General features: G+C 37.9%; 1 protein-coding gene across 1 annotated transcript; it reads left to right on the top strand.

The window, feature by feature from the left end:
• Positions 1-4,002: 4,002 nt before the first annotated feature.
• Positions 4,003-9,867, top strand: LOC127422902 (aerolysin-like protein). The gene is made up of 2 exons (XM_051666736.1): positions 4,003-4,103; positions 8,453-9,867. Exon 2 carries the CDS (start codon positions 8,470-8,472, stop codon positions 9,415-9,417), a length of 948 nt encoding a protein of 315 aa, XP_051522696.1. The 5' UTR covers positions 4,003-4,103; positions 8,453-8,469; the 3' UTR covers positions 9,418-9,867.
• The last annotated feature ends 5,982 nt before the right edge of the window (positions 9,868-15,849 follow it).

Here is a 15,849-nt window from a genome sequence, read left to right as displayed (position 1 = left end):
AAATTAAATTATGTTTAAATGGGTATGGGGTTTTTTTAGAGGTAGTAGAACAAATCTGAAAAATAAAATTTTAAAATAGTGATTTTACATGTTCAACACATGGGTTTGTAGAGGTAGCATGTCTAAATACGAATTTACATCTTGTTTTTTACGTATACATATGTTTTGCACCATACTGTATATTTGCATACTATATTGCACAGTACTGTATATATATATATATATATATATATACAGTACTGTGCAAAAGTTTTAGGCACTTGTGAAAAATGTTGTATTGTGAAAATATTTTCAAAAGTAATGCCATAAATGGTTTTGATTGATCAATTAACGTCATACAAAGTGCAGTAAACATAAAAAAGCTAAATTTATATTTTGTGTAACCACCCTTCTCATCAAAACAGCACCAATTCTCCTAGGTACACCTGGACACAGTTTTTTAAGGTTCTTGGCAGATAGGATGTTTCAAGCATCTTGGATAATTCACCACAGATCTTCCATGTGTTTAGGCTGTCTCTGTTGCTTCTGCCTCTTCATGTAATCCCAGACTGACTCGATGTTCAGTGGGGGGGCTCTGTGGGGGCCCATGCCATCTGCTGCAGGGCTCCCTGTTCCTCTATTCTATTCACAAAAGAAATGTTTGGGAATCTAATATCTATATTTTCTATTAACACATTAAAGCAGAAGATAAAAATAACCATGTAAAGACAAATGTTTTTGTAAAAAATCTTATGTGCCTAAGACTTTTGCACAGTACTGTATAATATACGTTTCATATAGTGGTGGTTTTTCACAATCACTGTCTTCAGTCCTGCAAAACAAACATCTGTTTTATGTTTCAACTTTCTTTAGAATCCTATGTTGTCATTGTGGCTGGTGCAGTGGCAATTTTATTTACCACTGTGGTGTTTAAGGGCCAACCACCGCCGGTGAAATGTGTTGCACGGTGGTTGGAGGGTGAAGGAGGCAGCACATGCAAATTGTGTGTTTATTGAGGATCAAACTTAAAATAATATTAAAGAATTTGAAAATATCACAAAATACCCCAAATCCCATAATATGAAATTTACAAAGAGTTTGAATTGGCTTTAAAATTTCTGTCTGTTATTGCACCCAAAGCCTATCTTATATGTCTGTAACATGTAAACGTCAACAGTTTAAAATATTCCAGAATGTCCAAATCTGTAAATATAGCTAAACTTGTATATTCAACAAGACTAAACATCAGTAAAGAGCAGGACAAAAATAACATGGTTCAGTCCTACCTTGGCTGAAAGCTTTTCAATTGTACTGAAAAATGTAAGAGGTGTTTTTTATACCGTTAAGACAAGATGGAAAATAATATGCATCATGAGGATAATTAAACAATTCTACTTAAAACATACTGTTGACAAAAATATGATGTAAAATAAATAACACTGCAACATATTAACAATGCACTAACAATGTTTTATTTAGAAGAAGAAAAACCTTGTTGAATAAAACTTTGTCAAATGATCCTGTCATAGTATTTTGAGGATTGCCCCCATCTGAGCTGCAGGAGCCGATAAACTGAAGCATTTAGTGAGTTAATAAAAAATTTCAAACACATCCTATATGACATTAATCAGCTAAATCAACAACATAAATATAATATTACCACTTACATTTGCACAAACAATAAAGCAAATGCAAAGCTGATGCGCTAGATGCTTAACTTGTGTTGTGAATAGGCTGGTGGCGTAACAATGTTATATGTAACGCAAAATCAAATGTGACACAGATCTGTTAATTGGATGACAATGTGAACAGCTAAAAGTGCTTTGAATCAGACATTTTCAAATCTGATCTGGGCGTCTTTCATATTAGAGGTCTGCATTGGCCTTAAAATGAAACCCGAACACGATACCGTCAGATTTTAAGCCCGAACACGACCCGAAATCGCTTACTACCTAATTTCTTCTCCTAGCAAGCAAGTACTGTTGCAATAGGCTGTATTTTATTTAAGCATATAGGCAACATTTGTAACAGTACTGAAACAGTAAACATACTCCGTTTTAACAAGGCACAGCAGCCCCTCAGTACACTATAGCAGAAGGGAAAAAAAGCATCGACTTACCGTTTATGCGCTGAAACTTCACTTGGTGCAGAACAATCTGGAATAATATGAAACACTGCAACAGTCCCCTCTTACAGCCTGAACGTTGAATCTTTGTGACAACTCTGCAAAAAACAGTCTAGATGCAGCGCAAAGAATGAAACAGAGCGCAGGTGTCTCAACACACATTTTTGAAAATTTGAAGTTCCTTTAAACTTGACATGGTGGTTAAAATATGCTGGTCTTGTGCGAGATGCTGCAGAAAAAGCGAGACGCTGTGCAATGTCAAAGACATTCATCCAGCATGTGTATACATAGGAAAACAATGGGAAAACAGAACAGACACGTGCAAAAACACGTTTGGTGTGAATGGCTCCTAACTCATCCGTTCTTGTGTGTCTGTGGGTGAAAGCGTGTGCGCGAAACATGTTCGGTAAGCCTGTTTATTTTTTAATTCATACAAACCCGAACCCAAAATCCTACATGAAAAACGAACCCAAACCCGGCCCGAAACCCATCAGGTTCTCAGGTCCTGTCGGGCCTGGGTCGGGTTGCAGACCTCTATTTCATAAGTGGAAAGAAATCGGATACATATCAGATTTTTTCCCAATGTGCCTTCATTGTGAACATCAAGGTCAGATTGAATGTGATTTTTTTACATCAATCTAACTCAACATTCATCACACACAAACTTGAGTTACCATGTAATATGCCTGTTATGGTTTAAAACCTTTAATTTCATGTCATATATTTTCTAGTTCATGCATTCAGTTCCTTTTTAAGAAAAGAAAATTAAAGGCTTCAACAGTTGGGTTCAGCGGTTCGTTTGAATTTCATATAGTAAAATTTGTGCATGAAAACATGTAGAGCTAGATTTAGCCTATGTAACATGGCTCTTTACTCTTGTCACTCATGCTGAAAACAGTTTCTATATTTCTCAAACTGTATTAAAATGCAAATGCAAGCAAGTCAATGGAAATCTGAAATAACTGCAAAAAACAACTCTTACCTTACATTTATATAATGTCGTTTTTCCTGCGATTTTATGTTGTCTCACTTATAATATTACTTTCTTGAGCTTCAATGGTAATTAAATTCCACTGTACGACACTAGATGACTTTATTTAACATTACTTGAACCATCTGGTTTTCCATTACTTGAGGATATTTTATTAGATATACATTAAGTGTCCTATTCTGATAAAAAAAAATAAATAAATAAATAAATAAATAAATAAATAAATTGCTAAAAACAATTTTAATAAGTTAATTCATTTCTGGTTTTGACAGCCTGAAACTTATTCTGAAACTCTGGGTTTGTTTACCTAGCTTCATGCAACAGGACACAGGAAACTGCAAAAATTTGCAAAACTACTACAAAATTTTCATGTCTCAAGAATTGCGATTTTGTCACAGAATTGATTTTTTTCCACCCCTAGTATTTACACAATAAAACAGTTAATATGATAATGAATATATATGAGATACAGTATGTGTCATCATAATGTTATGTCACCAAATTAATATTCATGAGCCAAGCTGATAAGGTTTATGTTTGTTTTAAGTTTTTTATTATTATTATTATTCAGCTAACCTAAAGAAAAGTATGTAAGTATTATTTTCAAACTAGAAAAATAGAATTTGTTTTGCAAATCTAATTTTGATATGACAAATCTATGTTGTTTATTATGAGAATGTTCTTACTTTATATTGAGATTGCTTCTGCAACTTAGGCACTGCTGTTCAATAATACACTGCATTGCTTTATACACACGGTGAACAAACACGTAATATGGTATGTTGTTATGAGTTTATAAATGCTTTGTTACAGAGTAATACATTCTCTGGTCATGTAATAACATGTTATGCTGCAGACAGCTCTGTTCTGGGTGTGTTTTGGTATCTAGTTTTGCCCCCTTTGAAGCTCTATTTAAGCAGAAGTCTGGTCAAACAAATATAAATTTTTTGCCTTCTACTAGACGAGCTGCTCTTGTAAAAAAATCTTCATCAGACCGCAGGAATCCTTGTAAGTTTATTTCCAGTGAAGGGCATTTAAAATGTATTACAAGCGTTTAGCTACATAAATAAATTTGCATTAGAGTATTACAGGACTATTTAATATGGTAATGCAATAATGGTGATACTTTTGTGAGCAAATTGGGGAAAACTCATCCATTCTATTTTTATTCTAATCTAAATTAATTTAAAATGCTAAAAAACATGAACAAGAAAAAAAGCTTTTTTGATTTTGATTGTTTCAAAATTCATACAAAAAGGACATTATGTATTTTATTTAAATTAGTAATTGAAGAAGTCACAAACATCTAGTCTAGTATATTTTGAGCAGACAGGATCATAAAATATATTTATTTTACCAAATATTTTCAATTAAATGTTTATTATTATTATCCTTAATGTTCAATAATACACTGCATTGCTTTGTACGCACAATGAACAAACACTTAGTATGTTATGCTATTATATTTTAATGAGTTTAAAGGTGATTTTTTATTAAAGAGTAATACATTTTCAGCATATGGCTGAACCCAAAGTTATGTATTAATAAGTCCCCTTTCTGCTGGTCAGAGTGGATTGTGAGGGAGGTTAATACGCTTGATTACCTGTATGAGAGTGGAGTGTTGAGATCCTTTGAAAATTTGGTTCAACATTTTGGGATTCCCAGGTCTCAATTCTTTAGGTATTTACAGCTGTGCCACCTGCTTTGTACTATTTTTGGGAGTAGCATACACCCCCCCTAAAGTGGTAGATACTCTGGAAGTGGTGATTACTGCTTTTAGAAAAGGTCATGAGGCATCAGTGTATTACTACCTGCTAATTCAGAGTCTGGGGGTCGGAGCTTAAACTTCTCTCAAGAGATTATGAGAGAAAGATTTAAACTTGTTGTTGGAGGAGGGAGAGTGGGTTAGGATTCTAAAAAAAATGTCAAGTCTGCATCTAGAGACGCAAGGGTGCACCTTATGCAATTCAAGATTTTACATCGATTCTATTGGACCCCCTCTAGATTGCATTGGCTTGGTCTTAAAGTAACACCCACCTGTTGGCGATGCCAATCAGAAGATAGTTTTTTGGTGGTGTCTTAAGTTCCAAGAAATTTGGTTGAGGTTTCAGAGTTTTATGTGTGACGTATTGGGCACTCAAATTTAATTTTGCCCCAGTATTTTAGGCGATGGGGCGGTCATTATTATAGGGGATAAATACATAAGAAATTGGGTCCTAGCCAGTGTCATGATCGGTAGACAGATCATTCTGAGGGGATGGAAGTCGGCTGGTGCGCCCTCATTTCGGGAGTGGTGCACTGAGATGGGCAGGGTGGCGGCATTTGAAGAAATGTCAGATAGAAGGCTAGGCAACCTGGGTGTGTTTAATATGAAGTGGAGCAGCTATCTGACCATTTTGGAAGGCTCTCGGGGAGGGGCAGTGGAGAGGGATTTATAGTGTGTGTGTGTAAATGTGTGTAAATGTGTGTGATTATGTTTTTGTTTGTTTTTTGTGTGTGTAATTTGGCTTTGACCACAGGGTTGTTTGTTGTGGGTCAGGGTGGGGTTGGGGATTCGGAAGGGGAATAATGGGGGTTAAAAGTTTATTCTATGCAGATATGTTTTGCTTTTCTGTTTCATTTGTCAGAATCAATAAAAAGTGTTAATCGGGAAAAAAAAGAGTAATACATTTTCTGGTCATGTAATAACATCAGAAGACACCTCTGAAAAAGGATCAAGCTTTTAGTTTTCTTTTTGTCATTTTGTCACATTAATAAACAGAATAATTGTGGGTAGGTGTATCACTGTGATTAATTGGTGTTCAATCTAGCTGTCCTCACCAGAATTTAGAAGTACAAGTGATAGAGGTGCTACTGGTAGTGCTGTTGGTCGATAACATTTTAAAAAGTTAATAAGATAATCACAATTCATTGCAGATATTGAAAGTGCTAAAATTTTACTTTATACTGTCGAAATGCATTTATTTCCTTCTTAGGAAAAAACAAAACAATATGTAGCAATATAATGCTTTATTAACATTTTTCAAACAAAGACTTCCACAGTATAAAGATAGAAAAGCACTAAAATATTCCCAATTCAAGTAACATTAAACATTTCCCAAAGTCTAAGTGGGAGTTTGACTAATTGAAAGAACTTGTTTCCCCATCGGTTGCATATACATTGCAGTTGGCATTAAATCTCTTAGGGTGCTTTCACACTTGGTTCGATTGCTTGGATCGAACCAGAGTTCGTTTCCTCCTCCTCCCACTGCCCTGCTGGTCTGTGTTCACATCATATTACTTGGGTCCGATTACGTCATCGATGTGAGTACAAGCAGCAGCTGTTTACCATTGTATCTAGGTAACAACTTGAGAAGACATCACCGTGTTAAGTGAAGTATTAAAGTTTGTCTCTTTGGATTTACCAAGAAAACTTGCCATGCACAGAACAAAATTTTTTGTTTGTCTTCGACGGATGCATTGAATGTGCACATTCTTCTCGAGTTGTTACCTAGAGTGAGCTGCTCTCTGGAGGTGGTGTATTTGGACACAAGCAGGTATGATAAATGCATTATACCATAATAACTGCACTCGGGAGCCTGCAAAGACACAAATTATGCATCAACACAAGCTGTTCTCTTCCATGATTTGGTATGATTGCGTTTATATCAGCAGTGAACCGCACCAGAGTTCACAGGAACCATACCCCAGACCCCAGACCACCTTTTCAAGTGGGCCCGGGTGCGGTTTGCGGGTGTGCACTTGAGTTCAGAAAACTGCATTCACATTATCCAAACGAACCTAACTTTGACGTAATTTGACCCCAGGTGTGCACCAAAAGTGCTAGTGTGAAAAAACCCATAAACTTTATCCTCCACAATATTAATCTGTGGCTATCTGCTTTCTTACATCATGAATCATAAAGCCGCATTCACGATTTGTGTCAAGGCATCAACCCCAGTGTCCAGCGCCGCCTTGAGACGTTGTATGCAAGTGCTTTTCATGTGGAGTTCATTATATTTTTTGTGATAGTTAAGACTTCATGTGCTTCTGTGGTAATTAAATTGTGGCTTACAGAGGCTGCAAAGTACTTGATTTATATCACAAGTTTTATCTGGGCTTGTTTTTTTTTTTTTTTTTTTTTTTTTTTTTTTTTTACAACAAATAGCATTAAGAAGTCCTTTCTCCATCATTTAATCACTGATGGACACACTGTTGTGTGTGTTTGTGTTGTGTGCGTCAGTGTAATGACTCTGGGCAGACACATTGCAAAGATCAGTGACCCCACTCCGACCAGTGTATATACTGGTTTATGCCTTATTAATGGTAAATGTATCAAAGTTAAGCAAAATTATCATGTTAAACTTTTTTTTATTAATTGCATGTGTTAAAGCATTAACTTTGACAGCTCTAGTTATTAGACAATATAACTTAAACTAACATCTAACATCTGAAAACAGCAGCACCAGTTGGATGGTTGTCTGGGGCCAATAAATATTAAACATTTAAGGATTTAATATTGCATATTTTATCTCATTAAAATGCACATCTGATTGTAAAGCATTGATGCAGATGCAGAATTTTTTTTTTAAAAGCTAACTCCTAATTTACATAAGGCTAGTGTGGCAGGGCAGAGGGCCGTGATTCCGCACACCCGGCCCCTAATTAGGCTGATTAAGCCAGAGAGGGATAAAGGCGATCGGAGACGGCAGTGCGAGAGAGTTACAGGCAGCTGCCCGGCATGTGTTTGTGTTTTAACCCTAACCCTTTTTGTTTAAGTTTATTATTAAATTAAAAAAATACAAACACATGCCGGGCAGCACACACAAAAAGCAGCAATCACCACTTCCAGAGTATCTGCCACTTTAGGGGGGTGTATGCTACTCCCAAAAATAGTACAAAGCAGGTGGCGCAGCTGTAAATACCTAAAGAATTGAGACCTGGGGACCCCAAAATATTGAACCAAATTTTCAAAGGATCTCAACACTCCACTCTCATACAGGTAATCAATAGTCTAACATCATGTCCTAACCAGACACAAAGCAATAAAGTGACAAACATGAGGACATTTTCTCAATTTTTCTGCGGAATAATGCTGGGTAGCCCTGAACTCTGAAATGTCATTCATCCAAAGTCCTGTTCCTTATAGCTGTATATTAAACATCAAATATGTTCTAATTGGCTGTGATTGTGACACGTCATGGAGTAATTTTTCAGTGTGGACAGACAAATTGCTTGTCGCTGGAATCGCATCAAGTTTGGCTAGGACACAGTGTAAAGAATTTTAAGTAGAAATACGTTCAAATGTTTTTACTTGATTTGCTTTTGACATTGACTGTTTGGTCACTACTGGTGTTAATCTGTGATATTATTTTCAGATCTAATTACTTCCATAATGTCCTACCCAACAACTCTGCAATTGATTGGTGGTAATGGAGGTGGACCATTTTCATTTACTGGTAGGAACAACGGTGCCAGTCTAGAAAAGATCGGGGTTTGGGTGGAAGGATGGCAGGTGAAGGCTGTCAAGGTCTGGCTTTCAGATGGGAACAATCGAACCTTTGGAGAACCATCAGGACCATATCAAGAGTACACGTTCCAGCCTGGTGAGTGTTTCACCTCTCTGTCCCTGTGGGGCAATGGAGCAGGAACACGTCTTGGAGCCATCAAATTCAAGACCAGCAAGTCTAGAGAATTTTTTGTGAAAATGACAAGTTGGCCATTAAAAAAAGAATACCCTATCGATGTCGGCTCTGGATTTTGTCTGGGCATTGAAGGAAGAGGTGGTGCAGACATTGACTGCATGGGATTTCTGTTTCTCAATGCTGTTCAATCAATGGTTCTCGCCAATATCAACTATCCCACCATTAATCAAAAGATTCCTCAGGTCAGTGTTGAAGAACTAAAATCCATCAATTACAAGAATGACACCTCAGTCAGTCAAAAGCAAACAATTGAAACCTCAAAGAAAGTAACCACAAAATCCTCATGGTCTGTGAGTAACAACTTATCGGCTACATTTTCTATGGAAGTGAAGGCTGGAATTCCAGAGATTGCCAAAGTTTCAACAGGATTCAGTTTTACCATTGGAACAGAAAATACATACAGTCGTGAGCAAACAGAAGAAAGAACGGAAACTCTGTCTACCAGTATTGAAGTTCCACCAGGAAAGAAGGTGGATGTTAATATCACCATTGGCAGATCCAGTTTTGACCTGCCTTACACTGGCACAGTAATTATAACTTGCAAGAATGGCAGTTTGCTGCAGTATGAAACCAAGGGCCAATACAAAGGTGTTACTTACACTGATATTAAAGTAAATACTAAAGAGTCCAAACTTTGAGCTAAATATATGAACAAAACCTCCTTAATAAAATGTTTGGCTAAGCCCCTCAATTCCAGTATAAACAAACTACAATGCTCCAACATACAAGGACATTCTATAGATTTGTGTGAATTCAACTATGGTGCATCTGTTGACCAAAGGTTGACTAGGATGGGGGTCCTCAAGCCAGCCAGCTTTTTTTAAGCCTCATTATTTGATTTTGGTGCTGGTTTTATCAGTGATGTATAAATAGTTTTACATTAATTTGTTTGGGTTTTGGGAAGGGGGAGTGGAGATATCTATTGAACACTGTCTTTTACAAATATACTTTTAAATGCTAATACACAATTATTCATACAGCAATACACTTCGTATAATCACCATAACATTTTCTCGAGTGACATGATTTACTCCATGTATAATTTTCAAATGTGTTTAATGTTATATTTAATAAAAGCATTAAATGAATCCTGTGTTTTGAATACATTCAGCACAAAACACTTCATCTTTGTATGGCACTCTTGGCATTCAAATTTCCTAAGCCAGCTTTTAAGATTGACATTGTGTTTTATTTCAAGTATAGTAGCAAAAGCAATTAGTTTATTTGTTTGTAAAAGGTAAAAAATAATACTCTGAGAATGTTCTGACAGCATTATCTGTACTGTTTACACATAGATAAAAGCTGCTGTTTAGGGTTAGGATAGAGATAGGAGGCATTTTTCTGTGGCATGAAATGCAACAAATGTAATCTTAATAAGCCAGAAAATTTTGAAAATAGATTCTATCATTTACTTTCCTAGAATTAAGAATGAAAGATTATTTGTGCTAGCTTTGAAAAAAATCTCATAAACATTCTTAATTAGAAAAATATCAACATGTCCACTCTGAAAGAAGAAATTTTATTAAGAATTTATGACACTTAAATTGTTTTGTTTTGCAGTGACAAATTTATTGTTTTTACTTTAATGATTTGACCTTAGAACCAAATGAAAAAAAAGATCAGAGGAGCCAGACATTATATTCAATGCCAAAAGTTATGTGAAAATATTTATTACACCAAATGTTTAAGTATTATTTTCTTTAAAGGTGCAGTATGTATTTATGTTATTAATGACACCTGTGGCCGTTAAGTGAACTGCAGCCAGCAACCTGTTGCTCGTGCTCGTGCACACCCTCCATAGGCACGTGAGTGAGTGAGCATTGACCTAAACAATGACGTAATGTACAAAGAGACAATGTGATTCACCGGCATCATGCTGACAGATGAGGTAGCATAATTAAAATTACACAGTTATGATTGTTTTACTACAAACTTTGAGACTGTATATTATATTTGACTCTCCAGTGCTGGAACAGGGCTAAAACAAAGTGTGGATATAGGTCTGACTATGCGAGACTGTAGTTTGAAGTAATCACTTTTCTTTGCATGATACATTGACTGCATTTATACGATAGCCTATGTCGGCATTAGCTAGATAGTCAGCTTTATCAATAGATGTTAGCTAAATTTGATGGATGATTATGACAGTAGCTGTTTATAAAATAGACTGTACATTATAAATATATTGACACAATTCAGTATTGATGTGATTCCATCACAACTGTCATTTTGATATATCGATGCGCTATTCTTTTATAATAATAGAATGTATATATTTTCTGTATAACCAAGTTATGTTACACTAATGAATGGGTCTTTTTGCATTATCTTGAACATTGTCTAGCATTCATTTAATGTGTTATTGTAGTTTAGCTAAAATTACACATATTTCACATGCTTTGCATTTATGTAAGTTTACCAGTACAATAAGAAGAATGCCAATTCAGGGTTAGTTTTGATCCCCAAAACTGAACGAAGGTCCCTCCTGGAATCAAATGCCGTCCCGATGTTCACTCTAGTTTTCTCTCGACCACGATCACGGCTTACTCTGAGTTTGTGTAGGAGTCGGTGTTGTGCTGGGAGCTAGACGTTTGCTAGATTCCATCTCTAAGATAACGTTACCTAGTGTTAAAGTTTGTTGTTGCTGTTGAATAGCGGAAGAGAAGCACTGAGGCACAGCTCTAGGGAGCCTAAACGTCACATCCTTTGGATTTTTCCGGCAAAAGCGACCCACTCCCTTCACATGAAAATTAGTCTACAGGCTTTAATAGGCAACCTAGGTCTAATTTTTTATGTTGCGTTACAAGCCATTCACACATTGGCAAAGAAATGCGAATATTACATGAAAATTGTTACATATTGCACCTTTAATATGCCTAAATAACTATTGTAAATGAAAGTATATGTGCCTATAACAAGGGCATGGGATACATGGGGGACTTTCAATAAAACCAAAGTTCATCCCCCGCACTTTTTCACAGGGCAAATGTGTTTGCGTTGTGTCTTTCATACAGCAAATGTCTAAATGTAAAAGTTAAAATTCACTGGTCATTCATGTGATTAATTCAATTAAATTTTTTAATCAATTGAGAGCCCTAAAAATATATATCTTATATATTAATCTTCATCTTGCACTAATCATTCTGTCCCCCTCACTTTTTAAATGATTGCTATGCCCCTGGTGTTGAGCATAAAAAGTAAACAATGTAGCCTTTTATGTTTTTAAGTCTATACATTCAAGTTGGTTAATAAATAGCAAAAATGAGAAAGGGGTGTAAAAACATAATTATTACCTGATAATTATTACATTAAGAGAACAATTAAAGATGATTACTAGAAACTGTGACATATGACATCATCAGGAATAGAAATACCTCTGAAATGCTTCCAGCAACTTTGCTCGCCGTGTATAGACGCAGCTCATCGCTGCTCGCAGGTGCAGTCTCGTGGCACAAGGAAGTAACGTCCGACCTGAAACTGTGGCCATACAAGCTCGATGGACGAGTTGAGATTACTCTGTGTTCCACCGAACACTCTAATGGATCCGAAGGAGATCGTCGAGCAATCCGCATCTTCATCCATTTGCCTGCAGAAGTGAAGAGAAAAAAAGATTTCTCTTCCCTCTTCAATCAAGTCGACGTCGCTGATTTCTCCGCCAGCCCGCCGAGAATCAGCAGCCGTACCGCCCGCCGACAGAGCAAGGAAACGGGTTGGAGTTAAAGGACGGATGAAAACACATTCGTCTGCGTCCTCATACAATTCAAGTAAGAGGTTTACGTCTGGGCAGAGATAGAATATTATAGTGTGTTATTCTTGTGTATCAAGGTTATTGCTGTCCACCGCATCTCTGAGTGATAAACTAACAGATGCTTCCTCTCCCTCGATCACAAAACTGGCTTTGGTGCCGCCGCTTTAATCTCTCTCTCTCTCGTACTAACCACACACACACGCGACCCCTCACAAACATTCTCGCACACACTTTTGGCTAGTAAATAACTTCGTGATAAAGCTCAGCTTTGTCCCTAAGTTATCGTACAAGCGGAGACACGCGGTAAACGGGCAGACGCCATTGACCGGTTTCTCTCCACCCACATCCACGGCCATATTCTCTGGCCGGAAATCTTGCATGACGTACTCTCCACGAGAGTCACGTTCGCCATTTTGTGCGTGTTCCTCCTTACACACACACACACACACACACACACACACACACACCCATTCTCTCTCACACTCACACACACACCTTCCTCTCATGTGTTATAGGATTATGTTGGTTACCATATCTAATCATGTCACTGTTTAGTTTGTAGTTGTAAGTCGGAAGTTTATTGACTGCATTCTATTGATTATTAATTGATATTACTGCATAAATAAACTTTGTTATATTTCAAAGAGAAGTGTTTTGGTTTGTTTTGCATACACCTGTGTCAAATGCTGACAGGGGATGTCAGTGCTTGGATTCAAGCCTTCATTGTTTCTTTTAGAAAATCGATATTCTTCGGATGTCAATTTTCCTAAGAGAACAATCTAATATTGAGACTGTTATACTATCTGGTTATTAGTCCCTGATTCCAGGGTGGTGCCCCGGCGATATTAATCCTTATTAATATTCTATTGATTTTTGATAACTGCTAATTATCTTTGATGATTGTTGAATTTGAAGGATCAATAAGCTAGTGTTAATTTTAATCAGTGTTTCATCGATGTTAATAATGAATGATTATCTTTGATAATTGATGATTTAAAGGATTAAAAAAGCTAACACTGATTCTCATCAATGTTCTATTGATTTTAATAATTAATAATTATCTTTGATAATTATTAATTATTGCTAATAACCAAACCCGCTCCTGAGCGTAGCACACTACATTTACTGGAGCCCCGTATGAGGTTTTAATGAGTTAGATTCTATTATTTAATTTAAATATTAATTAATAACTAAAGAAATAATTATTAATTAGTTCTGATAGTAACACTGATCTAAACAACCAGTAGAACCTGCATAATATTTGGTGCCCCGTGTGAGGATTACAGACACTTGAGAACCACGTACTTCCAAGGAAGTAATGCACCAGGTCTGGAGGAGGAACGAGCTTTCAAGTCTCTCTTCCTTCACAACCTCCACAAGTGCGTGCGATATGACGTCATGATGCACTGCAGAACGGGCAACCCCACCATGCAGGAAATCAGAAGGTATGCGCAACTGGCATGGGAGACATGTGTGCGCCCTGCCCGAGGGCATGAAGGTGATGCCAGAGCCCTGGGGATCCAAGCCTCAGAATATGCAGACCTAGCGCTTGAAGGCAACGAAATGCCTCGCGTTAAGGTGAATGCTAGAACAGGACCCCAGAGGCGTCGATCACCCCGCCAGCAGGGTAGGCAACAGAACCAGGGGGGTGTTGACCAGACACACCCCCAGGGTCACGGCAGGCCTAAACGACAAAACGTTCTCCGGCCGAAAGGAAAGGCACGGTTCTAACGAAAACCCAAACAAGAAGGTGGGTGGGTAGAAAAGGTTTCAAACCCCCTCAGAGAATGAGATTTGAGAAAGGAAATGGAGGATATAAGGAGATGCTTGACTGAGATAATAACGAAGCTTGACATGCTCCGTTGTTCACCAGGTCCGCCGAACTCCTCAAAGGAACATGGCGCTGAAACCCCGTCAGTATGACTAGACAATATACCCCCTCCCGTTAACACCAAAGTTTACTTTGTAGGTCGGGAAAAGGGGAACAGGGTCCAAGTTGCTCCCCAAAATAGACACTCCTAACATGCCACACCCTCCTTTTCTGACCTTCTTGGACGATCTGTTCCGTAAGGGCAACGCCTGACACATGGGTGCATCAGCTCCCACGCACTACTCGACACTGGTTCCAAAATAAGTCTAATGGGTTCCAACACCTTCGCAGAGGTGGCTAGAGCAAAGCTCTCCCTTGGCAAACTGTTATAGAGAGAGACCTGCAACGTAAGCATCACAAGCAACACGCAAAATAGGTCGTCTATCACAAAACGGGTGTGGATCGACATTACCTTTCAAGGGATGACGCTAGTACACCCTGTTTATATATGTCCCATTAATACGGAACCACTGTTAATTGGCCAGGACCTACTGAACCGATTGGCTCCGCTAATTGACTGCCTTCTTGGACACATGTGGGCTCAGGTTGACATACCGAGACCACTTGGTCCAGAAAACAGTTCGCCAGCTTCAGATGGACAAGTCGCCATCATCCAAAAATCCAACAAGAACAATTACTGGGCCTGGGTAAAACCCTTCAGTGTACTATAGTCACTGTAAATTTGCACTCCACTCTTATCAGTAACACTTTGCACACTTTAGGGACTTTGTCAGAGAAGATAACTTATGTGTGTGTCATTAGAGATCTAATGCAGGACCTCAGGGATATTAGCCCCTCAGTCAACAGTCTGAGTGGTGGAAGGATTCCAGCTTACCTGGTCTTCCTAGACCTTGTCGAACAAATCCTTAGATCTGCTACTTCCTCCATTGTGCAACCTTCACAGATACACCTGGCATATATTCTTGGCAGTGCAATTCCAATCCATGTAAATCCTCAGAACCTCGAAATAGGATTTATCCTCAGTCTACCATCATTAAAAAGACTAAAGTCCATATTTAATGTTGGTTTTCAGAGAGGTAACGCACACATTCACCTCAAAACACCACCAACACTCGCCTACCATGATGAGGACCCCTCACTCTACCTTATCCCTAACCTAAACATGTGTACCAAGACAAAGGACATTCATTGGGTTTGTCCAAATGCAACCCCTTTGTTAGAGAGGTGACTAACTACCTCTGCGGCCTAAGAGCCGAATTCCCTGAACAAGTGTCAAGGTAGCATGTCCATCAAAGATGAAGGAACAGAGACAAGGGTAGAGTGAGCAGGCAATCGCTGGCTCGTTAACACACCAGCCACCGAAGTCCCAATGTCATACAACCACCATGATACAGCCATTAAACTAACACTACCAAACCAAACAGTGTTCTTAACGGTTCCCCAAGGAGCCACCATGTACATTGACGATATTGTCCTCCATCATCTCAACGT

The sequence above is a fragment of the Myxocyprinus asiaticus genome, chromosome 3 (genome assembly GCF_019703515.2).
Source record: "Myxocyprinus asiaticus isolate MX2 ecotype Aquarium Trade chromosome 3, UBuf_Myxa_2, whole genome shotgun sequence".
Classification (NCBI taxonomy): Eukaryota; Metazoa; Chordata; class Actinopteri; order Cypriniformes; family Catostomidae; genus Myxocyprinus; species Myxocyprinus asiaticus.
Note: the sequence above shows the minus strand (reverse complement) of the source record. Positions and strands in the feature narration are given on the sequence as shown.